General features: G+C 37.6%; 1 protein-coding gene across 13 annotated transcripts; it reads right to left on the reverse strand.

Moving 5' to 3' along the window:
• Nucleotides 1-23: 23 nt before the first annotated feature.
• ANGEL2 (angel homolog 2) lies at nucleotides 24-23372 on the reverse strand. Of its 13 annotated transcripts, none has more exons than XR_011645566.1 (10): nucleotides 23107-23342; nucleotides 20980-21302; nucleotides 14912-15168; nucleotides 14110-14179; nucleotides 11754-12175; nucleotides 10603-10729; nucleotides 10126-10183; nucleotides 8593-8705; nucleotides 4679-4842; nucleotides 24-2428 (listed from the first exon to the last, which is right to left on the reverse strand). XR_011645566.1 is itself a non-coding variant. In XM_071207719.1 (10 exons), exons 3-10 carry the CDS (start codon nucleotides 17621-17623, stop codon nucleotides 2277-2279), a joined length of 1257 nt encoding a protein of 418 aa, XP_071063820.1. In that variant the 5' UTR covers nucleotides 17624-17866; nucleotides 20980-21302; nucleotides 23107-23368; the 3' UTR covers nucleotides 24-2276. The 13 variants fall into 13 exon arrangements, 12 of the variants coding, with proteins under 12 accessions (XP_071063820.1, XP_071063821.1, XP_004471045.1 ...); XM_071207719.1 differs by lacking the exon at nucleotides 8593-8705 and adding an exon at nucleotides 17617-17866 and having other exon boundaries at nucleotides 23107-23368; XM_071207720.1 differs by lacking the exons at nucleotides 8593-8705; nucleotides 23107-23342 and adding exons at nucleotides 17617-17866; nucleotides 22709-23032.
• Between the last annotated feature and the right edge of the window lie 1273 nt (nucleotides 23373-24645).

The raw sequence follows: 24645 nt of genomic DNA on the forward strand, positions 1-24645 counted from the left end.
CCACAAAACCTTCAGGCACAGAGTACTAGTATAATAATTTATTAGGTAGTTTACATGTCCAAAGTACAAATGACTTGAAGCCTGTTTCCCCAACTCCTTGAACTCTCTGGATCTCTAAGTTTGATTTTTAGGAAAGCAAAGAATTAAAAGCAGACAGTTAAATTTTAAAAAAAGGAAAAATATTCCAACATGAATATTATCTTGGTATCAAAAGGTACAGTAAAACCAAAATTTCATTACTCCGCAGTTTCCCTTTCCATTTAAAACTTGGACAGTATCACACTTGAGACTGTGGGAGATTTGGATTCAGCAATTAATAAAATTCCACTGGTTTTAACAGGTAAATATGAGGGTCCAGCAGAGTTACCCATTTTCCTGACTAAGAAAAGTAAAGATAAGTGGACAGTTATTTCTCGTGGAGCTTCAGAAATCTGTGAGAATGTTATCCTGACCCTCTCAAGCTTCCAGTTCACAAAACACTTCATTCTATAAACTAAAATTGAAAGCAATTTTATGGATTAACTATCAAAGTGAAGAATGTGAAAAGGCCCTAAAATCACAATATATTAAGATATAAAAAATTAAACTTTCACAGAGGTTTTCAGGGATATTAGCTAGTTAACAATGACATATACATAAAGTTATTTACTAAACTGACACAACACAAGGCAGTGATTAATCAAATGACTTTCCAATTTTCTTTTCCCAACATTAGAACAATTACCCTGTCATTGTAATTTGATGATGATTACAGCTGCTAATTGGTTAGAAAATGTGGTAAATCCTGGAACTATAGTTAATATTATAAATAAAAACAAAAAAATGCAAGCAATTAAACATTTAAAAAGTACTTGCTTACTACATTGTTTTTCACTAGGCAAATCCTTATAACTGACATGCCTTCTTTGGGGTTTTCATCTGGTTTATTTTTAAAAAAATAATTATAGTAAAATGCATTAGTACAAAAACTTTTAAAATTCAAAACTACAAACTACTGCTTTCCTATTTAAGATGAAATATTCTATTAAGAAAACTCATTGAAAAAACTTGTATAATTTAGTGTACAATTGCTTAGTGAAAAAGCACATAATTCTTTGATCCCAATGTTAAAAACAGAAGAATTTTTCACTTTTGTTTTAAAACTTTTGATTCAAACACTGATAATAAAACCAACTTCAGGATTTATGAGGCCTTCTCTTAACTACTTCATTAAAAAATGTCAGCTCCATCTTCTCATGTTGGTATATCATTATCAAAGAAAACAAAGCATAACAATTTACAAACAAAAGTACTAAAACCAACAATTAAAATTCTACTTAAGTGAACAGGTCTCAAAGGTGGTATCTCCCCACTACAGTTTTGTGGGCTTCCTCACATTTCTGAAAGCATAACAAAAATAATCTTAAGAGCTGCCACTTTGTTCCAAAAGGCAATTCTCCTAATAACATAAATTTCCACAAAACTGGTTCAGTAAAATAAAACCTCTCCCCCAACCCAGGGATCTTTTCTTGAAACTGAATAGTAAAAAGAAAAAAGAAAAAAATTCTTAGGAACAGAAAGGCATAATCTCAGCGTCTCTCCCCACCTTAGGCCCACATCTTTCTGTTACAGGATGGAAAGAGTGCGCACACCTCATCCCCTTACTAGTTATGGTGACCCGTATTTCCCAAACATTACCCCAACATAATGCAGGCATATTAAATGGTTCAATTTAGTAACAAGATGGATTAAGCTTTTTGTTCAATTTTAAAAAGCAATATCTAGCCCCTTTAAAAATAACCTAAAATAGTTGGTTGGCTCCTTGTGAATGACCCAATAATTTATGAGATGAATTAATTAGGACTCAAAACATAGGGTTCTACCAATGAAATCTGACCTTCTAGAAAGGAAACTAGTTGTGGTTTGCAAGAACTCAAAGCTACTTCAGATCCACTGTAAAACCAGTCCAAAACATGAAATTCTGTACTAACAGGACTCAAGAAGATACACTGTATTTAAAAACCACTGTCGATTTTACTGGGATTTACAAGAAAAAAACATTTACATCTCTTTTATAATAAAGAGCATTTAGATCTCACTTGTTGATAAAATATTTTTCATTATTAAAAAAACTGTTGTAAACTTGCTTTTTCCGGTATCTGATTCAAGCACTTTACATAAGCTCTTCAGAAACTTCACAAAGCAAAAATAAACATGCAAACTCTTAATAACAACTTTACATTATTTCAAAAAGAATACAAGATAAAAAGAATATTATGTATGTAATGAAAGAAGAGTCAGAGCTCAAGTCTGAACTTAGCTAATAAAGGTAGATGATCTGAAGAGTTATTTTCATTTGGAAGTCCATTAACAGACCATAAGTCTTGTTCTGTAAGAAGTGACAGTCTAGCTAGAAGTTTCAAGCCACCAACCAAAGCGACTTCAGCTCCTACATTAAAAAAGCATATACATATTTAGGGAAATCGTCTCAACAGGTTACTGTAATCATGTCTGTTTTCTAAACAATATATCAAACTTGAGATCCCTCTAGAAGACTAATATGAAATATTTTTAGAGTATGAGATAAGTTTTATTAAGTTACAACCTAATTATAATTCTCAAGTACAGTTTCAGATGTTTTTTCTAGTTCACATTTTGCAAATAATATTTAGAAGAAAATATTATTAAAATACATAAGAATATTAAGAGTAACTTGAGATTGGCAACTACATTAGAAATTCATCCATTAACCATTCTCAGGTTGCATAAAACCAGACAGGTCCCACCACAGTTGAGTTAGGAAGATAAGGTGTGGAGAATAATTAGTGTATTAATAATTTGGACCCACAGCTTCAGTACCCACAGAATGAGTAAAAGGTGACAAGTTCTTAATGTTAAGAGATTTGAGATGCTGGTCCACGGCTCTCTCCTGCAGCCTAGTGATCTTCTGTCAGCATGACAACTACCAGAATGGTATTTTGTGGTGTTCATTTAGTGGGGAGGAGTAAGCCCTCTCCTGAGTGTTAGTAACAGGGCTATCCCCAGTAAGAAAGAAAGGGGGTGGGAGGGACAGAAGGGAAAATGGGGAAAGAAAAACAGCACCATGGAAGATTTTGTGTGATTTATGTATCTTTAAAAAAAGAACAGATATTAAGAAAAAAAAAAAAGAAAAGAAAAAAAGGAAAAATAAAAAATAAAAAAGCAGGTTCCCATGTTAAAATTTTGGACTGAGTTTTCTGAATATTTTTTGACTTTCAGTTATTTTAAACTATGTTCTCTCCTCTACTTAAAAACATTTGGTTAGGGGAAACGGACTTTGGCCCAGTGGTTAGGGCGTCCGTCTACCATATGGGAGGTCCGCGGTTCAAACCCCGGGCCTCCCTGACCCATGTGGAGCTGGCCATGCGCAGTGCTGATGCGCGCAAGGAGTGCCGTGCCACGCAAGGGTGTCCCCCGCGTGGGGGAGTCCCACGCGCAAGGAGTGCGCCCGTGAGGAGAGCCGCCCAGCGTGAAAAGAAAGAGCAGCCTGCCCAGGAATGGCGCCGCCCACACTTCCCGTGCCGCTGACGACAACAGAAGCGGACAAAGAGACAAGACGCAGCAAATAGACACCAAGAGCAGACAACCCGGGGGGGGGGGGGGATTAAATAAATAAATAAATAAATCTTTAAAAAAAAAAAAACATTTGGTTAATGTTTAAAAGTCAATTTTCACTGAATCATACAAGGAAAAGTTTTATTGCCTTTGCTTCTTGAAAACACAAAGCCTAAACACTTTTCTTCCTCAGGAAGATCTAATATTCCAGGGTCAGCAGGACAAAATTATCTGTTGTCAGCGGCATAAGCATGGTCCTACAATAAAGGCAGCATGCCTTAGTAAAATTTAAACATGAAACTGTATAATGACTATTTTTTTAAAGATTTTATTTCTTTCTCTCCCCATCCCCCTCGTCATCTGCTCTCTTGGGTCCATTCACTTGTGTGTTCTTCTGTGTCTACTTGCATTCTTGATGGCACTGGGAACCTGCTGCATCATCGTGCTGTGTCAGCTCTCCATGTATGCGGCGCCACTCCTGGGCAGGCTGTGCTTTTTACATGCCGGCAGCTCTCCTTGTGCGTGGGGCTTCCCTATGCAGGGGATACCTGTACGGCATGGCACTCCTTGTCCGCGGTAGCTCTGTGCGTGGGCCAGCTCACCACACGGGCCAGGAGGCCCTGGGTTTGAATCCTGAACCTCCTATATGGTAGGTGGATGCTCTATCAATTGAGCCACATCTGCTTCCCTGTATAATAACTATTGACACAATATCTTCAGTTGTGGTCACAGGAAAACCAGTAAATTTATGGCAAGTAAAACTAAAGGGCAATATGAAAGACTAACTCAGAAGGTGACTAGAATTGGAGAGCAAAGCTGAGGATCTAATTCTTAGGTAACATGCTTTGGGTGTTTCACTGCCTCCCTCATCATATGCAATAATTAATTTATTTATTCAAATATATTACCGTCAATTAAGAAAAACAAAACATGGGAAGCAGGCACTCCACCACTGAGCTACATCTGCTTCCAATTTAAAACATTTTTAACTTCTGAATCGAGACCGGCATCTAGGAGTTTAGTTAAATTTCTCAACCTCAGCCTTGAGATTTTAGCTACTGTTGCTTCTCTAGGAAATTTTAAATTATATGCATTCATTCTTTACCTGGTTGCCCAGAAACATCTTCCTTTTCTGCAGAGTAGAAAATATAATCCACAGTTATGGCACTTCGGGAATGACAAGTGGTCACTTCTGGAATTCCAGTGTCAGGAAAGTAATGTGAATAAACAGATGACAAGCTGAGATGGTGCTGTAAATTTGAAGATAATCTAAATTAAAAAGAAAAATCATTTAGATTCCCAATTTCATGATTTCTAAAGTTCCTCTATTTAAAGTATGTTTTCATTAATTTCCAGACTAAGACCAGATATCAGCAAACAGAACATATAATTTAGGCATTCGTATATCCATAAAGTGATATTCAAAATTTGTAACAACAAAGCTTTACTACATGGGGGGAAAAGCTCAATAATTAATCCTTTATTAATTATAAAGATCTCATTCATTATAACATGTTTGAGAGCTTCCATTTACTAAATACATATTGTAAAACAACTTAGAACTTTTTTATTGTACTTTTAGGAAAAAAAAAGTAGCTTTCAGAAATGCTATTTGGAAGCCACTAGACTTTTGATAGTAGAGGGTTTACATTTTTCTAAGACTAACCTTGCTACATTATGAGATAATTTTGTACTGCATCTTTTTGTGTTATGTGAGGTACCAGGACCCGGGATTGAACTCTGGACCTCATATACGGGAAGCAGGCACTCAACCACTGAGCCACATTGGCTCCCATGTACTGCATCTTAAAACTGCTTCTAGAATGGTTTATGTTTAACTCTATACTACAAATACATGTGATGTTTTGGGTAATGGGTTTAAAAATGATTTCCTATTAACACCTATACCATGACTTTCAAGGATGTTACATGACCCAAAGGAAAACAAAAATTTTTTTAAAAGCCTAATCCAAAAACATTTACCTAACACCTACTAAATTCCAGGCATTGTTGTGAGTGCTGAGGATATACAGATCAAGATGTCCCTGGTTTTCTATGTCAATGAACAAAGGTAATTTCTTAAAAGTGCCCTAAACTTCCAAGTTTTTAGTAACTTTTTTAGTCTAAGGACATAATATTTACAATATTATCAAATATAACATAGGTCTCTTGTAAACTGTTATCTTACAATCAAGTTTTCATTTTACAGATATAATCTAGACATATGAACACACTATTTATAGAGATACATAAAAATATCTTGTGTTTTCTTGTACCCCATTTCGTTACAAAAAGATTTAAGATTTACTCAAAACAAAGTATTTGTTAGATTGGCCTTTATTATTCTTACTCAGATTTTAAAAATTTTATTTGAAAGGTTTAATCATGAATTTTTAAAGATTCATTTTTAAAAATAAAAAAATGGCTTATTTTCTTACTAGGTTCTTATTTATGAGAGAATAGTTTCTTAAAACAATTAGGCATAGAGAATAAAGACTGAGAAGAAAAGAGATAAATGAGAAATGCTTCTAATTTGGTTCCTAAATTCAAATGTTAAAACAAAAATCAAACTAAAATAGCAATAAAATTAGATATTTCAGGAACCTCCCAAAGAGAAGTGATTTAAATCTCTGTTCTGCTTTATTAACATACATCTGTGTCTTAACCACAGGTCCAAACACTCATGCTTCTTTAATAAGGAAACCAGTCATCTTGACCGCTGCCTCTGATGACCATGTCCTACAGTTCATGAGGTAAAGAAAAAGATCATCTTTTCTATAGGTACATTCTTTTTTGGACCAATTGTCCTATAGATTGTTTACTTTTCATCTTTGCTTAAACTTAGCATCAAATGTTATGCTTTATCTAATCTAATCCTCTCAATAATCCAAATTATTATTATTTTTAGGAGGTACCAGGGATCAAACCTAGGACCGCATACATGGGAAGGAGGTGCTCAACCACTTGAGCTATATCTACTCCCAAAAGACTGCTACCATCTCTTTTTTTTTTGTTTTGGGAGGTACCGGGGATCGAACTGGGGACCTTGTATATACGAAGCAGGTGCTCAATCTTTGAGCTATGTCTGCTTCCCCAATTCAAATAATAGGCATACCTTGTTTTATTGTGCTTTGCAAATACTGCATTTTTCTTTTTTTTACAAATTGAAGGTTTATGGCAACCCTACATGAAGCAGTCTATCAGAGCCATTTTTCCAACAGCACGTGCTCAATTCATGTCTCTGTGTCAGATTTTGGTAATTCTCACAATATTTCAAACTTTTTCATTGTTACAATATCTGTTATGATGATCTGTGTCCAGTGATGTTTGATGTTACTACTGAAATTTTTTTGGATGCCATGAACCATGCCCCTGTAAGATGGTGAGCTTAATAAATATTGTATTTGTTCCAACTGCTCCACTGACCTGCCATTCCCATGTCTACCTCTCTCCTCAGTCCTCCCTATTCCCTGAGATACAATATTGAAATTAGGCCAATTAACCCTACAACGGCCTCTAAGTATTCAAGTATAGGAAGAGTCGCACATCTCTCACTTTAAATCAAAAGCTGGAAATGTTTAAGATTAGTGAGGAAAGCTGAGAGAGGCCAAAAGCTAGGCCTCACGCACCAGTTAGCCAAGTTGTGAATGCAAAGAAAAAGTACTCAAAGGAAACTAAAAGTGCTACTCCGGAGAACACACAAATGAAAATACAATGAAACAGCCTTACTGATGATATGGAGAAAGTTGTAGTAGTCTGAATAGAAGATCACACTAGCCACGATATTCCTTTATGCCAAAGCCTAATCCAAAGCAAAGTCCTAACTCTCTTCAGTTCTATGAAGAATAAGGAGGTGAAGAAGCTGCAGAAAAGAAGCTAGCAGAAATTGGTTCGTGAGATTTAAGGAAAGAAGCCGTCTCCATAATATAAGAATGCAAAGTGAAGCACCAAGTGCTGATGTAGAAGCTGCAGCAAGTTATCCAGAAGATCTAGCTAAGATATTTCATGAAGGCGACTACATTAAACAACAGATGTTCAATGTAGAGGAAAGAGCCTTCCCTTGGAAGAAGATGCCACCTAGGGCTTTCCTAGTTAAAGAGCAGCCCACGCCTGGCTTCAAAGCTTCAAGGGACAGGCTGCCTCTCCTGTCAGGGGCTAATGCAGTTGGTGACTTAAAAAGTTGAAGCCAGTGCTCATTTACCATTCTGATCATCTTAGGGCCCTTAAGAATTATGCTAAATCTACTCTGCCTTATTCTAAACGGTACAACAAAACATGACAGCACATGTTTACAACATGGTTTACTGAATATTTGAAGCCCACTGCTGAGACCTGCAGCTCAGAAAAAAAGATTCCTTTCAATATAGTACCGCTCATTGACAACACATCTGATCACCTAAAAGCTTAAGATTTACGAGATTAAAGTTGTTATCATGCCTACTAACACAAAATCCATTCTGCAGCCCATGGATCAAGGAGTCATTTTGACTTTTATGTCTTTTCAAGAAATACATTTCATAAGGCTAAAGCTGCCATAGTGATTCCTCTGATGGGTTAGGGCAAAGTCAATAAAAAACCTTCTGAGGGGAAATTTTATGTTGTATATATGTTACTAGAATAAAAATTTTAAAAAAAGACAAAGGAGTATACAAAATGGTGAACCCTATTGTAAATTATGGACTACAGGTAATAAAAATGTCCTTTCATGAACTGCATTATAAAAAAAAGTACAACACTAATACAAGGTGTTAATAGGGTGGAATATGAGAACTCTATACATGATTTTTCTGTTTTTAATTTCTCTAATTAAAAAAAGAACCTTCTGGAAAGGGTTCGCCATTCTCAATGCCATTAAGAATAATCATGATTCATGGGAGGAAGTCAAATATTAACTTTAATAAGTTTGGAAAAGGTGATTCCAACCCTCCTGGATGACTGAGGGGTTGAGGACTTCGTGGAGGAAGTAACTGCAGAGGTGGTGGAAAAAGCAAGAGAACCAGAACTAGAAGTGGTACCTACAGATGTGACCGATTTGCTGCAATCTCATGATAAAACGAACGGATGAGGAGTTGCTTCTTATGGATGAGCAAAGAAAGTGGTTTCTTCAGGTGGAATCTATGCCTGGTGAAATGCTGTGAACATTGTTGAAATGACACCAAAATATTTAGAATATACGTCAATGTAGATGATAAAGCAGCAGCAGGGTTTGTGATGATTGACTCCAATTTTGAAAGACGTTCTATTGTGGGTAAAATGCTATCAAACAGCATGTCACACTACAGAGAAATCTTTTGCGAAAGAGTTAATTGATATGGCACACTTCACTGTTGTCTTATTTTAAGAAGCAGTCACAGCCACCCCAACCTTCAGCAATCACTACCTGATCAGTCAGCAGTCATTAAAATCGAGGTAAGACCTTCCACCAGCAAAAAGATTTTTTTTTAAGATGGATCATTTTATTAGGACCAAGAATAAAACTGATAACACATGAATGGTTTATCACTTTAAAAATTTAGAACATTAAATAAGAAAGTCTCCTTCTAGAACTGTTTCTCTGCTTTTGCATACATATATGTTCACCTGTAAAAAAAAAACAACAAAACTATATATACATAGTTTTATTATGCATATATGTGTGTGGGTGCTTTAACATAAATGAAATTGTACTGTATATATCTTTTGGCAACTTGTTATTTTTGCACTCACTTAGATATCTAACTCATATTTTTTAACTACTTCCAAGTATTCCATAACATGCACATACCATAATTTAACCAGTCCCTTTTTAGCTTTGCATACAGTTTTGCTTTTACAAACAATGTTGCAATAAATAGCAATACAAAGCTCAGGTGATGGTTAGCATTTTTTATCAATCAAGTATTTTTAAATTAAGGTATGTAAGACTTTTTTTGGACATAATGCTAATGCATATTTAACAAACCATAGTGTACTGTAAACATAACTTTTATGTGCACTGGGAAATCAAGAATTTTGTGTGACTCACTTTGAGATACTTGTTTTATTGCAGTGGTCTAGAACCAAACCCACATTATCTCTGAGGTATGGTGTAAAGATAAGGAAACTGAACCTCAAAGACGTTATGCTTCCTGAACAAAATCACACAGGCAAAAACTAAGAACCAGGATTTGAACTCAGGTCTATTTGATTTAAGAGCCTGTACTTTTTTTTTCTTTTCTTTTTTTAATGTTACATTAAAAAAAATGAGGTCCCCATATACCCCTCCACCCCCCTCACCCCACTCCTCCCATAACAACAACCTCCTCCATCATCATGGGACATTCATTGCACTTGGTGAATATGTCTCTGAGCACTGCTGCACCACATGGTCAATAGTCCACACTATAGTTTACACTCTCCCCCAGTCCACCCAGTGGGCCATGGGAGGACATACAATGTCCGGGAAGAGTCTGCACTCTTGATCAGCACAGAATATCATCATGTTCTTGATTTTTTATCCAAGTGATTTTTGAGAAATATTTTTTTTACTCAACTAAATTCAGCAAATGTCTACTGTTGTTTTTCAGAACTCACTTTTCAGCTGTCACTAGGACCTCTGTTTTATCCAGCTGTGTTTGTGTTAGATCATTGTCTGTAAGAAAAAAAGGTAAATAAATTAATACTATTAATATATATTTTCTGTTCTCATTTTTCTTGGTTATATCCTTCTTACTTTAGAAACAACATTTAAGATATATCTAGTTAAGAGAGATGCCTAGTAAAATGTTTCCTCCTGGAATCTACATGTTTCTAGTCTGGTCCAAAATTGGAGAGCAAAAATAAAACGCAAGTATTTCCAAGGCCACATGCAAATAATTCATCAAAGATAACTCTGGAAGTCTGACTTCAAAAACGTAAATTTAGAGTTCTTTTAAAAAAGGAATACTCAAATAACTATTTATATATATGAATATCCATCCCTCAGATGTTAATCCTTTAAAATCTAATTTTATGTCTTCAAAGGGAACAAAATTACCAAGTAGACTGCCAAAACGTATCACAAACACTTACCTGTCTTTTCTACTTTTGGTACTTGCTGTACCTCATACACACAGTTCTGTGAGATACCTAGGTTTGGAGGCCAAATTGGAATAGATAAAATTCTTTGTCCCCGTGAAGACTGTTCCTGGCCAGATACCTAAACAAAATTTCAACAGGTATCTTAAGTGAATAGATTTTTAAAAGTTTGTTTTGAAAAATTTATGTCTTAAAATAAATGGTGATCCAAGTATGGTAAATATTACCCTTTATTCATTATATTATTTGTGCTTATAACAAAACTTGTTCAAATACAGTTCAGAAGGTACTTATTCACAAGAAAATGACATTCTTTTCCTATGTTTTTCTCTAATTTGGATGTCCAAATGTTATTAGCTTTGGATGAACACTGTTCCTCTTTTTTCCTATCTGCAATATAGCTCCTATTGTGTAGAATATTGAGAGATCAACTTCTGTGATAACATTTTAGGATATCACTCAAAACTCTTCTGATGGAGAGCTTATTTTGGCTAGCATACTGAAGGTCAAATGATCTAAATAAGCAGAGGAAAAATCCATAAAAATTTTAAAATGAGGTAAGTTATACTAAGCTAAGGAAATAAAATGTCTATGTAAAGGAAAACTTACATAATAAAGAAATATTAAATTACTGTTTTAAAAAAAATCAATTATCTCATAATCTGTAACAAATGCTCCACAATGGTGTGGTGTGTTGGTAATGGGGTGTTGCATGGGAAATCTATATATGTGCGTGATTGTTTCATAAGTTTGCAACTTCTGTAACAAAAATGTATTTTAAAAAATCATAGCATTATTTTATTGCCAACATCTAACACTCAAACTTCTATTCTGCCAACTTGGGAATAGTTCCTTATTTGTGAAGTATCCATGTCTTCCAATGCTTTTATTTTTCTTCTCCCCTATTTTGGATTTTTGTTTTACCTGCTAATTCCTCCAAGCAGAATGTTGTCACAGACTGGTGGAAAAGATGAAATTCAACCATGTTAATACAATTTACTTGGTAGTGGTGGAAAATCTTCATAACTTAGTAAAGTGAAGCTATTTGACCAAGATTTTCAAAGAGCTGTATAATGACTATCATCACATTACAATGATGAAGAGAGCAACTAAGTCCACCCCTTAACAATGAAGCAAGCACTTACCTTTCCTATGGCAAGTCCTGCATAATTTAATTTTCCTTTCTCTATAAAACTATAGAGTGGAGAACCAGGAACGGAATTAAAGTCACCACACATAACAATTGGGCAGAAGTTGTCATCTTTCTGACGGGCAACACTGCAAATCTCTGCAAGCAGCATTGCCAATTGGGTCAGCTTAATATCACCTCGCCTTGGATTATACAATAAATGAGTGTTAGCTACACAGATTGCAGGAGAGGCAGCCTGCAAAAATTTGGGCTGCAAGAGCAACACCAATCCAACATTGTCTCTGTCCAGCAGAGGTATATCATGGCGGTAAAATTCCACTGGATTCACTGATAAGAGTGAAAATTTGGAATGTTTGAAGCAAATGGCACAGCCATCAGGTTTCCCGCCTGTCCGCATCTTGTATTCACAGTGATAACCTATAAGAAATGAGTGAATTAAAAAGAAGGGACTATTATGTCAAAATACAACTCTCCTAATATTTTTGAACACTGGTTACCAAAGTTTATTTCGCAAAATATTATGGATATAAGATGTTAATAAGTGTTGGAACAGGACCAAGTCTAAGAGGTCTCTTTATTGGCAGAGTTTTCAGTTTTTAATATGCTAATGTGCATTAACACTCTACCATTTCCATTCTAGTTAAAACCAGAGTCATGACAACAGGAGTAAACCCTTCTACCCTCACCCCATCCCACCCCAACCGCACTGTCAACCTCACCTGCCTTTTTATTTATTTTTTATTTCTCTCCCTTTACACCCCCCCAGTTGTCTGTTCTCTGTGTCTGTTCTGCTGCATGTTCTTCTTTGTCCGCTTCTGTTGTTGTCAGCGGCACTCCCTGGGAATCTGTGTTTCTTTTGTTGCGTCATCTTGCTGTGTCAGCTCTCCGGGTGTGCGGCGCCATTCCTGGGCAGGCTGCACTTTCTTTTGCTCTGGGCAGCTCTCCTTACGGAGCGCACTCCTTGCGCGTGGGGCTCCCCTACGCGGGGGACACCCCTGCGTGGCATGGCACTCCTTGCGCGTATCAGCGCTGCGCGTGGGCCAGCTCCACATGGGTCAAGGAGGCCCGGGGTTTGAACCGCAGACCTCCCATGTGGTAGGTGGATGCCCTAACCAGTGGGCCAAGTCCACTTGCCCTCACCTGCCTTAACACACATCAACCTCAGGGCCTTTTCCCTTGCCATTTCCACTGCCTGGAATGTTCTAGGCATGGCTTGCTCCTTCACGTCCTTCAAGTCTTTGCTCAAACGTCACCTTTTATGTAAGCCCTTTCTCTGATCATTTTGCTTAAAACTGAAATCTTCCTCATTCCCCTTTCTTGCTTTCCTTCAGAAAACTATCTTAATCTATTATATTACTTACTTATTTGGTTTATTGTTGGCCTCTGTCTGCTAGAATGTACACTCCACAACGGCAGAGGTTTTTGTCTGGTTGGCTCACTGCTGTGTTCCCACTGCTTAAAACAGTGCATGTCAGGCATTCAAAAAGTACTTGCTGAATGAGTGAATAAGGAGAGGCAAAGTGGGCAGTATTTCTCAAACTTAACTGACCACAGATGACATGTTTTCTAGAAGCATTCATTCAACAAAAAGGTTTTTAGCTTTTATCTATTAGGCACTGGTACACACTGTGGTATATGGTGAACTAAACAGAATGGTTCCTGATGTTGTGGAACTCAGAATCATAAAAGTCTAGTGGTGAACGAAACAACGCATGAGAAAGGAACTACTGAGAGATTCTTACATGCCTCTCCATTTGAATTAAAATTATATATCAAGGAAAGTGGACTTGGCCCAGTGGTTAGGGCGTCCGCCTACCACATGAGAGGTCTGCGGTTCAAACCCCGGGCCTCCTTGACCCGTGTGGAACTGGCCCATGCGCAGTGCTGATGTGCGCAAGGAGTGCCGTCCCACACAGGGGTGTCCCCGCCTAGAGGAGCCCCACGCACAAGGAGGGCGCCCTGTAAGGAGAGCCACCCAGAGCGAAAAAAAGTGCAGCCTGCCCAAGAATGGCATTGCATACACGGAGAGCTAACACAGCAAGACGATGCAACAAAAGGAACACAGATTCCCGTACTGCTAACAACTGAAGTGAACAAAGAAGAACATGCAGCAAATGGACACAGCGAACAGACAACTGGGGGGGCGGTCGGAAAGGGGAGAAAAATTTTAAAAAAAAAGTTTCCACTTGCAATGCCTTAATCTTTCCCTGACCTTTTAAAAAAGGGACTAAGTTTTCAAAATTAAGATTTTTGGCTCAAATATACCACATCCCTTTGTTAGCAAGTTATACTGTAACAATATACGTAAGTTTTCAAAAGTAAATTTGGCTAAAATAAAAGTTACAATGTACCCAATGATTCCAGACTTGGCCTGATCTCTGTTCCATAATGATCTTCTTGAACTTCTTGCAAACAAAGTACCTTGGAAGAAAACACAACTTGAATTAAAACATAAACAGAAGAGAAGCAATTTTTAAAAGAAGGAAAAAAAAAAACAAAACTAAAAAACACAAATAAAGATGCAGATGTGAATTTCAGGTGCCTTCATCTTTAAAAACAGGCTTCTAAAATTTCAAAACTGATATGAGGCAAAAGGAAATAATTCTTTTTTCTTATTTATAGATCTATCAAATTAACATTTCCAAATCTCATCAGTTCAAAACTCCAGGCCCTTCAATGACATGGAGCTCTCTTACTATCCAAAATTGTTATTTCTCAAAGGAAATATTCTGAATTTACATGTCAGGATACTTTTCCTGAATGTACATATTCATTAGTACTAAATCCTTCTGGTCCTTTCTTAACAGGTTGATTTCTATGCATGCTGTCATCTAGATTAAATTTTTACATGAATTATTAAATTTAAAATCAAAGGTAGTCACTGAATACTTCATATTGCTAGTTTGTCTCAAAATTCACAAATACTTTAAAAAGTTTTCGAATCCCTTTTGAAAAATTAGATGACTGATTATACCAACAACATTAGCAAATAACTCTCTAGAAGTCAATACCTTATTAAAAACTGTACCATTATTTTTAAATATCTTGCCTTCTTACCCCAGAAACAAAAGGGATAAAATGATTTAGTTCACAAATAAAACATTTAACCCAGCTTCTTCTTTTGTGAAGATTTTAATGGTATTCTGTACTTACATCTGCATCAAAGTGTTTAATTTCTCTCAGAATATTGGGAAACCTAAAACTCCAGTGTAAAACTGATCGTCGACAGTGTCTGTAGAGGTGTGAATTGTCTTCCAACAAATCTTGTGAAAGTATATTATAGGACATCACTGAAAAGTCAAACTTGCTCTCACTATCTTCACATCTGGGGGCAACATTTTTGTCTCCCAGTATCTTCACTTTATCTTTATTATGACTGCATATATATTCCCAATGTCGGTTTATTGTGCCTGTTAAAATATATTGGACAAATACAAAGAACTAATTTTAAAAGATCATATATTTTGTTGTATGTAAATAATTTCTTGCCTTTTAAAAATCCCCATAGGCAATGAACAGAATGTTCTTTTCTAGTAAATAACAACATAGCATAAAAAACTAGAAGTTGTCATCAAATTAGTTTCACTGGCAATTAAATGATATAGTAACTGACCAAGAGGTACAAAATAGGTTTAAAAGTCACTCTGGAGGATGAGAATATGTGCTAATAAAACTAAGACTACAAAGGGGTGGTAGTTTTTTACTTCTTTATGGTTAAGAAGTGGCTTGGCCATAGACATTCTTAGCAACTTTATAATCATAATAGATTTGTATGTCATGGTTGGCTTTTCAGTAAGACGATTTCGCACATTTTATTCCCTATTAGTAAGATAAGATCATCAATGATTAACTAGGTTCCAGAAACAACTCTTAGCTCTTACTTTTGGTTTAGACATGAATGAAGGGTATATAATAGCAATATAGGAAAACATTCACAGTCTAAAACACTAAAGTAGTACAATGAACAAAAGAAATTTTTTAATGTACACCAAAGGAAATGTGACATAGTTACAGAAAGCTAATAAATGATAATGGCTGGTTGACCAACCTAGCATGCAGCAACCAGGAATGTGTGATAATTTATATTCTGCAAAGACATCATATACCCTGCAAAAATGATGAAAAAGGAATCAAAAAGCATGAGATATTTTAATTATAGGCAGTCCTCGACTTAGAATATATATATATTCACTGTCCATCTCGTCTCCCTTACCCCACTATTAAAGAGGATATTCTACTGCCACAAAAGCTATGGGGAAAAAAACAAAACAAGCAAACAACAACAAAAATATGTAACTTACAGAGAATCTATGACCTCAAAAGAGGAAGTAGAAAACAAAAAATGGGAACAACTTAGAAAAATAGATATGGAGATGGATTTCTAGCATGATTAGATTATATGAAAAACCTCAGTCCCAGAATACCTCCTTCCACCCTACGTGAAGAATTTCAATTCACTGGATTATAATGCCTAAAATTCCCACCAATTAAAAACTTAATTGGTTTAAAATATTCTATACATTTATACATGGGAGAAAAATGACTGAAAAGAAATACACCAGTATTTTAAAAGTAGCTATCTCTGAGTGGTTGGATTACGTAAGATTTTTCAATGATGATATATTAACACTATCAATATATATACATATATAAATGCAAATGAAGTAAAAACTTAAAAATATTTCCTAGTAAATTAGTTTAATCAGATTGTTTTCCTCAGTATCTAAGTGGCTGGTATTTGCCGAACTGAGGGAATATTAAATATAAATTTTGACTAGGGGATAGAAGAATTTTTTTATGGATAGTGAGGTCTGGGTGGAGCAAGGGAGGTGGAGGCTCATTATCATGAAGGTACTGGCACCTGAGGAGAAGAGTAAAGAAAAGAAGGTGGAAAGAAACTAAGCAAAAACCTTCAACTCTTTCAGAATTTTGCCTAAGGCTTCTTCTATGACCAGGAAAGGGAAGAAAACTATCTCCTCTTTCTGTCACTGAATTTGGAGAATCCTATCCCCAAAGGCCCAGAACCAAGGCTAATTATACTAGGTCTGCAGTTACTTTGAGATTGATAACAAAGTTTTTATAGGGGAAACATAACTGGTTACCAGAAAGTTTCTAGGCAACAATTCATTCATAAACTGGGGACTATCTATGATGACTTTAGCCACAAATCAAAAAGTTTTCATATGTATACAACATGGAAAGGGCTCTAGTCATGCAAACAAAATGTTAACCTATCACAAATAGTTACAGTACTAGCCTGGTGTCACTACCATATTAAAGCAAGAAAGATGAAGATCTACAAAATGTATTCATATTTTCTTGTAAAATATGTATATGTAATGGCATATAAATTCATTAAGATTGTTAAAGTCCTGGCAATTAAGAGTCTGTAAACCAACTCTTTTTGTAATTCTACTTTTTAATAACTGGGACTATCAGGTTATCTAATAAATACAGTGGATTTCAAGTTCTAGAGCCTGCAGAACCCTCCACCATTACTTTTTATGTCTTGGAACTTACAGAAATGTGTTCAAATGTTGGGTTCCATGGAAGACAATTTGAAAACCACTGCTAGAGTAGATAGTCTTTGGTTTTCATATACTTTACAACGTAAATTCTTTTTGTAATTATACTTTTCAATAACTCAGACTATCGGGTTATCTAATAAATACAGCGGATTTAAAAGTTCTAGAGCCTGCAGAACCCTCCAGCATTAATTTTCATGTCTTGGAACTTAGAGAAATGTGTTCAAATGCTAGGGTTCCATGAAAGACAGTTTGAAAACCACTGCTAGAGTGCATAGTCTTTGGTTTTCATATATTTTACAACATAAATTCACACTATGAAAGCTTATATACCTTCCATGTCAGGAGAAACAAGGTGATCACAGCAGAGAAGACAGATGAATCAAAGAAAGTAAGCAATAGGCCTGATCGGGTTTTTAGGGTGCCTAATTAAAAAGTCAAATTGTGTCACAAAAATCCTTCAAATACCACTTTAAAGTGACAGGCAAGTTAGCAATGATGTTTTCTTGATTGAAAAGTATTAGTGAAATATCGGAAGTCACAAACATGGCTTAACGGAGAGCATTTTCCTTATTCACAATACCTAGGAAGAATGGACATATAGAGAGTCAGGTTGCAATCAACGCTCATCAGTACGTAAACGTAATTCCCTATCCATAAAGGGAAAACCACAACAACACAATCTTCTGAGTACCTACTATGAAGCCAACAAAGTTAGGCACTTTGACATATCTCATTTCATCTTCAATAGGCTTTAAAATTAGGCATAATTTTACACTAAGAAACCAAGGAGCAGAGAAGTTAGGCAACTTGTCCAAGCTGAGTTAGCAGTGGAGCTGAAATGAGAGCCCAGACTTATAACACTAGGTTACACTTCTACTGGAGAGCAGATCAGATTTATAAAAGGCTAAACAAGAGAGGGGCATGCTGACCTGATGAACAATCAATAAATAAATGAAAAGCAATTGAGGTTGTGGTACAGCCTGAGAGTTATAGATTTAAAGAATATGATTTTAAGGCCTCCAAATACACCTTTCATTCATTTAAACAAATAATTCTCACTTAATAACATATGCTGTGGTTGAATTCTAAGCAAATAGTTTCTCTTTTGGGTGTTTAGAATTTCTGCTTAAATATATGTGTTTTTCCTAACAGATTCTTGGTACGGTGTGGCAATAAATTATACATTGATTTGGACATAAGTTTAACAACTTGGAAAGGGATGCAGATGAAGCCTGTACTTTCTGATAACAAAGACAGAAGCACTCTGAAGAGCACTAGTCAACTCTTCTAACTCTAACTCCCAGGGGAAGACCCAATCCAAATGCCCTCTTTTGACTGACTTACATGTCAGCAACCTACACATTAGCACCCATACAGCCTACTTCTAAATATCTCAGGGAAGTTATCGTCATGGAAGCTCAGGATAAACAACTTCAAATCTTACTTAAACCATTCATTCACACCTCCTATGAGGGGCAGGAGGAGGAGTGGCGGCACAGAGGGAAGCAATGAATTGTTGAGAGTAAAAAAAATACAAGGAAAAAAATGGAAGTAATCAACGCATTTAGAAAAAAAGTCTTTCAAACTTGAATTCAAGATGTGGTTCCTTTTTAAAGATAAAACTTGCCAAGGACTTTCAAGATTACACCATTAGATTCCCGTTTGAGAAATACTGTTTTAAAAAACTAAAACTTTATTTTGCAAGAAAATGTCTTTTGATTATGAATGTTTCCATACAGGAAAAAACAAACAAAACCTTTTTTCTTATATTGCAGTTTTTAAAGAAGAATTAAAAATGAAAATACAAAATCTAATCTTTAAATATGATCTGTGGACTCCTAGGAATATGTCTAGAAATTTCTAGGAATCCTAAACTCAGTTTAAATAAAAGCACTAGGAATGACAGGATGAATATAACAACACAGATGAACCAAGAGGAACTATTATGTTGAAAGAAATAAGCCAGACACAAAAGGACAAATATTGTACAGTCTCACTAATATGAACTAAATACACTGAGTAAACTCACGGAGGTAAACTTTCTAGAGTACAGGTTATTAGAAAATAGAAGGTGGGTTGAGAATGTGAGATGATGCTTAGCATATGTTACAATACTAATAAGGGTAAGTGGAAAAATGTAGAAATCAACAGAGTTGAGAGTAACACATTATAACGAGTATAACTAACACGGCTGATTTATAAATACGGTTGTGGCTGAAAGAAGTAATCTGTGGAAGTAAATGTCAATTGGAAGGAAACTAGAGAATAATCTAGGGTGGGCTTCCAATAATGGGTCCATGAGCTTGAACTGAAATTCAAAAAAACATTATTCTTGTGGGGACGTGTTAGTGAGGGGTATGATATATTTATTAAATAATACACAGTATAGTGTGGACTTAGTAAGGGGTCCGTGGTTTTCATCTGACTGACAAAGGGGTCCGTGGAACAAGAAAGGTTGAACCAGGAAATGTATAACATCACGATTTCAGTAGTGGATGAAGACTGTGGTATTTAATAGTATAAATATAAGAGCGCCCTTCTTTTACAAAGTGCTAAGAATGCGGTGATACACGGGAAAACTACAACTAACGTAACTTACGGACAATAGTTAACAGTAATATTGTAGTATTTTGCAGAAATGGTAAGATTTTTTTTAATACTAAGGGACAATATTGGGGGTATAAGGGGGTATGGAATTTTTCCTTTTGGAGTAATGAAAATGTTCTAAAATTGAGGTGATGACAGCACAATTCTGTGACGAAAACGAGAGCCACTAAGCGTACATGTTGAATCGATTGTACAAAGCATGGGACTGCATAACACAGGGATAATCCAGTGGTGGATGATGGACAGGACAAATATGTGAATGTATTCTCCTGAATGACAGCAAATTTATAATACTAATATAGGGTGTTAATAATTGGGTAGGTTGGGAGAAAAATACACCAAGTGTAAGATATAGGCTACAGTAAGCAGTAAGATTTTAAAGATGTTCTTTTATAGTTTGTAGCAAATGTTTTATAATAATGCAAGGTGTTGGTGGGGAGATGTATGGGAGCCTTGTATGATAATATGCATTTTTTTGGTAAATTCACAAATTGTCCTATACATTTTCTGTACATTTAGTACATTGTTTAGGTATGTTCACATATGAAAGATATACCTCAATAAAATTTTATTAAAAAAACAAACACTAGATTTGAAAATTACTTTTAAATTAAACTAACTTACTGTCTTAATCTATTTCTCCTTTCTTCCCCAACCCTCACTCTGTCTAGAGTCATTTCTATGTTCACTGTTAGAAATACACAGATAAAAATAAATACTGCATTTTTCCTCTTTTTTTTTAGGAGGTACCAGTGATTGAACTCAGGACCTCGTACATGGGAAGCAGGCTCTCAACCACTGAGCTATAGCCACTCCCCAGTGAGAGTTGGGTTTTTGGGTTGTTTGTTTTTTGTTTTGAGGAGGCACCAGGGATCACATCTGGGATCTGATACTTGGAAAGCAGGCGCTCAATCACTTGAGCTACATCCAGTCCCCTGCATTTGAAAAAGAATTAACTTTTTCCTAAGAAAACTAATGGCTAAAAAAAATACTAAACATCTTTAAAAGCTGCAGAAAGTTTTCTTAAAGATCAATTTAGTCTACCGCTCATGTCGATTTCTACACCATGTTACATGTCACCTTTACCTTGGTATTTTCGTTTTGATGGAGGCTCATCTCCCTCCGAGTTCATGACGTAACTAGAGAGATGAATGAAAGATGCCTGGCTCAGGCTGTCAGGTCTCCAGTTCCAGTATGGAAACTGAGTTCTGGACTCAAACAAACAAGGTGGTCTCCAATTTAGTGAAAAATGCCTACTACTGAAGTATGGGTAAGGAGTACGAGAATAATGTCCAGGCCACCTCATACAACTAGAAATATGTCTGCTCCAGCAACACCTTTGCAGATTCTCCCACGGTGTAGTCCAGTCTCTGCTCAGACTCTTCGGGTGATGGGGTAACATGGGGTATCTAAAAGACATAAATACACTCCCTGAGGCACCACTTTTTGTTCAGCTATATACACAAAATCTAAACCTCATTTTTTCTTAAGGGAAGATAATGTCTAATAATTAAAATCTGACTTCTAAATCTGTGAAGGATGGGGGGAAAGCACCCGTGATTTAACTATTAGCAGCAATATCTCAGTATTCTCCCCCTAACAACCATGATTAAGATCGTAAATATTTAACACAGAATGTCACCCAGGCTCCCAAAATATTACATATCCCTCCAAAAGTCCACAGTTCAACTCAGAGAGGAATCAACCATCGAACTGGTATTTAGAATAACTTTTTAGCACCTAATGAAACTCATCGGCAAAACTAAATTTGGAGTAAAAACATTTCTGAACAGTTTTATATACCAAGGCTAGACTTTCCAAACACTTGCTTACTTGGGAAAACAAAAGCCCATCACAATTTCACAAAACGATTTCTCTTTTGCTAGTCAGTGGGTGGATCATTTTTCTTTTTTTGGGGGGGGAGGGGTATTTTTTCACACATCTTTCTCCCCTGGAGGAAATCAAAGATAGAGATTACTTACTAGGAATTCATCAGCACTCCAAATCTATCAGCACCAATTTAACCTATCGTTCAAAATATCTCCAAAGTCGAGCTAACATTATTTAAAATAATATGTTGCTCTCTGTCTCTCAAGAAACAATGCAAGTTAAAAACCAAGATCTTCTTACTACACTACTCAGACAAAATATTAGGATTCTGAGATTTTTTTTTAAACACTTATTCTCTATATTTGTAATTTTATACAATGTCTCTTTTCTCTCCAGAAGATGAGTTCCTTCTGAGCCAGAGCTTTCTTATTCACTTCAATCTCCAGTTCGACCCAAGACGCTAGCACACTGCCTTGGCACATTGCAACTCAGGAAACACTCTTGAATTGATTTCAAGTGCCAAGCCATAAGGAGTTAAACCCAGATGCCCATGATCTAGCAATGATTAATACAGTGCCGTGCTTCCCGACTGAGCCATCCAAGTCGGTTTTATACGGTGCACAATTAAACCTTTTTATTTTCAATATCAAAGAACTGATTTTAAAGTGTATGGGGTAGGGGGAAACCCCACCATAATCAATATATCAAACCCCAAATTTCGCGGTTATTGCTTAGGGCGATGCTAACGTGGGTAGCGCCTTAAATAAGTGCTCAACTAAATAAATTAGCACGTAAATAAGTGCCTTTTAAAAAGTGAGTCAACGTAAAGAAAAACATTCGGTAGGGCGGAACGAGAATTTGGTAAGAATCGTAAAGGCTGGCATACAAGTGACGAAAGTTTGAGACACGGACACACCAACAAACAAACTCGGGCGTGCGGGCAGCGCGCGCGGCTCCTGCGGAGTCAGGCCCCGCCTGGACTTACCGCGAGCACCGGCGGCCTGCCCGCGACTGTCAGCCCGGGCCCGGGGCTGCGGGGCCTGGGAGGAGGCCGGGGACGAGGCCGGGCACACGCAGGACGAGCGGGCTGAGGGGTAGAACTGGGTAAGGAAGTCCGGATCCCAGGTAACGCCGGGTCGGCGAGCGATGAGCCCCTCCGGCAGCCGCCGCGCTCCGCTCGGGGGTGCGGGACCGCGCCTCGGCCCCTAGTCCCGCCGCCCGGGCGCTGGTTTCCCTACCCCTAAAGGTCTCGGGAGGCTCGTCCCGGCCGCACGGCTGCCCCAGCCCGCCGCCTCCTCCTTCCTCCCCCGCGCCCGCCCCGCCTGGGGTTCACCCAGGGCGCCCGCCCCTCCCTCTTCCTTCCCGCCACTCAGCCCTACTGACCGGCCTCTTCCCACCACACAGCGGCCGTAGCCCCTCCTCACACAGCGCCACGCTTCCATCCTCTCCCTCCACCTGCGTCCCGTTCCTCAGCCTCTACAGCAGAGTCCGCGGCCGAAAACACCTGATCTCCATCCCTGCACATCCAGACTGCCGGCCGGCTGCAAGGCATGCTGGGAGGCCCAGGCTCGCCGACCGCCGAGTCCCCATCTTGCGCGGCGATTGTACGCAAATACCTTAGCCCTGAATTGCGGTCGAGAAACATGCGCAAAACGTGTGAAGCTTGGGCGGCCATTTCTGAATAGGGCAAAACACCCGCTCTCCGTCTTAAAGAAACAGAAAAAAGTAAACCAAGGGCAGAACAGCTGTTAAGGCCTTCGGGTGGGCATAGTGGGCTGACCGTTTGGAAGCTAAGAAAAAGAAGAAAAAAAAAAAAAAGGCGATTTTTACAATATATTAGGAGATTCGAAAGGTGGATGCCCAAACTTGGTGATTACCCTTCTCTGGGTTCCCGTAGAATTGTGGTACCATGAGTTTTTGCAGTTAATTTTGCCAAACACAGCCCCGGAGCTCACTTTAATTTTTATTTTTTTAGGAGGTACGAGAATCCAGCCCAGGGCCTTTATGTGGAAAGCAGGCACTCAACCACTGAACTACATCTGCTCTCCTAGGAGCTCACTTTATTATTATTTTTTAATTAATTAATTTATTTTTAATGTTACATTAAAAAAATATGAGGTCCCCATATACCCCCCACCCCCCTCACCCCACTCCTCCCATAACCACAACCTCCTCCATCATCATGGGACATTCATTGCACTTGGTGAATACATCTCTGAGCACTGCTGCACCACATGGTCAATGGTCCACATTATAGTTTACACTCTCCCCCAGTCCACCCAGTGGGCCATGGGAGAACATACAATGTCCAGTAACTGTCCCTACAGCACCACCCAGGACACTTCCAAGTCCTGAAAATGCCCCCACATCATATCTTTTTCCCATTCCCACCCTCAGCAGCTACCATGTCCACTTTCTCCATCTCAGTGCTACATTTACTACCACTACTAATCCCATTAGTTCCAGAATACAATGTCAGTAAGTCCACTCTAATCCATATTCTATTCCTCCATTCTGTGGACCCTGGGATGGCTATGTCCCCTCCACCCCTCTATCGAGAGGGTGCCTCGACTCCACTTGGATGATGGATGCAATTCTCCTGCTTGCAGTTGTAGGCACTCTTGGCTCCCTGGTGTGGTGGTTGACCTTCTTTACCTCCCTGTTAGCTGAGTGGGGTAAGTCCAATAAACTGGAGTGTAGGAGTTGCAAGTCTGTTGAAACTCAGGGCCTGGCTGTCACATGGACAGTCCAGAGATTCAGGTCCCCCAAGTATACACTAAACCCCAGTGCCAACCACAGTTTCGGTAAGAGTGACAGGAGAGGCTTGTGAACAAGACCACACCTGAGTCCAACTAGGAGCTCACTTTAAAATGTATGTTTGTGGGTCTTGTGTATCCATCTTTATCAACATCTAGTATAGGA

Source organism: Dasypus novemcinctus, chromosome 13 (genome assembly GCF_030445035.2).
Source record: "Dasypus novemcinctus isolate mDasNov1 chromosome 13, mDasNov1.1.hap2, whole genome shotgun sequence".
Classification (NCBI taxonomy): domain Eukaryota; kingdom Metazoa; phylum Chordata; class Mammalia; order Cingulata; family Dasypodidae; genus Dasypus; species Dasypus novemcinctus.

Excerpts from the sequence above, each read along its gene's own strand:
- ANGEL2 (XM_004470988.2), bottom strand. The coding sequence starts at position 23,165 with ATGGAAGCGTGGCGCTGTGTGAGGAGGGGCTACGGCCGCTGTGTGGTG. Across the intron at positions 21,303-23,106 it reads TGTGTGGTGGGAAGAGGCCG|ATACCCCATGTTACCCCATC; the intron begins GTCAGTAGGGCT and ends TATGTCTTTTAG. Across the intron at positions 10,184-10,602 it reads ACCAAAAGTAGAAAAGACAG|ACAATGATCTAACACAAACA; the intron begins GTAAGTGTTTGT and ends TTTTTCTTACAG.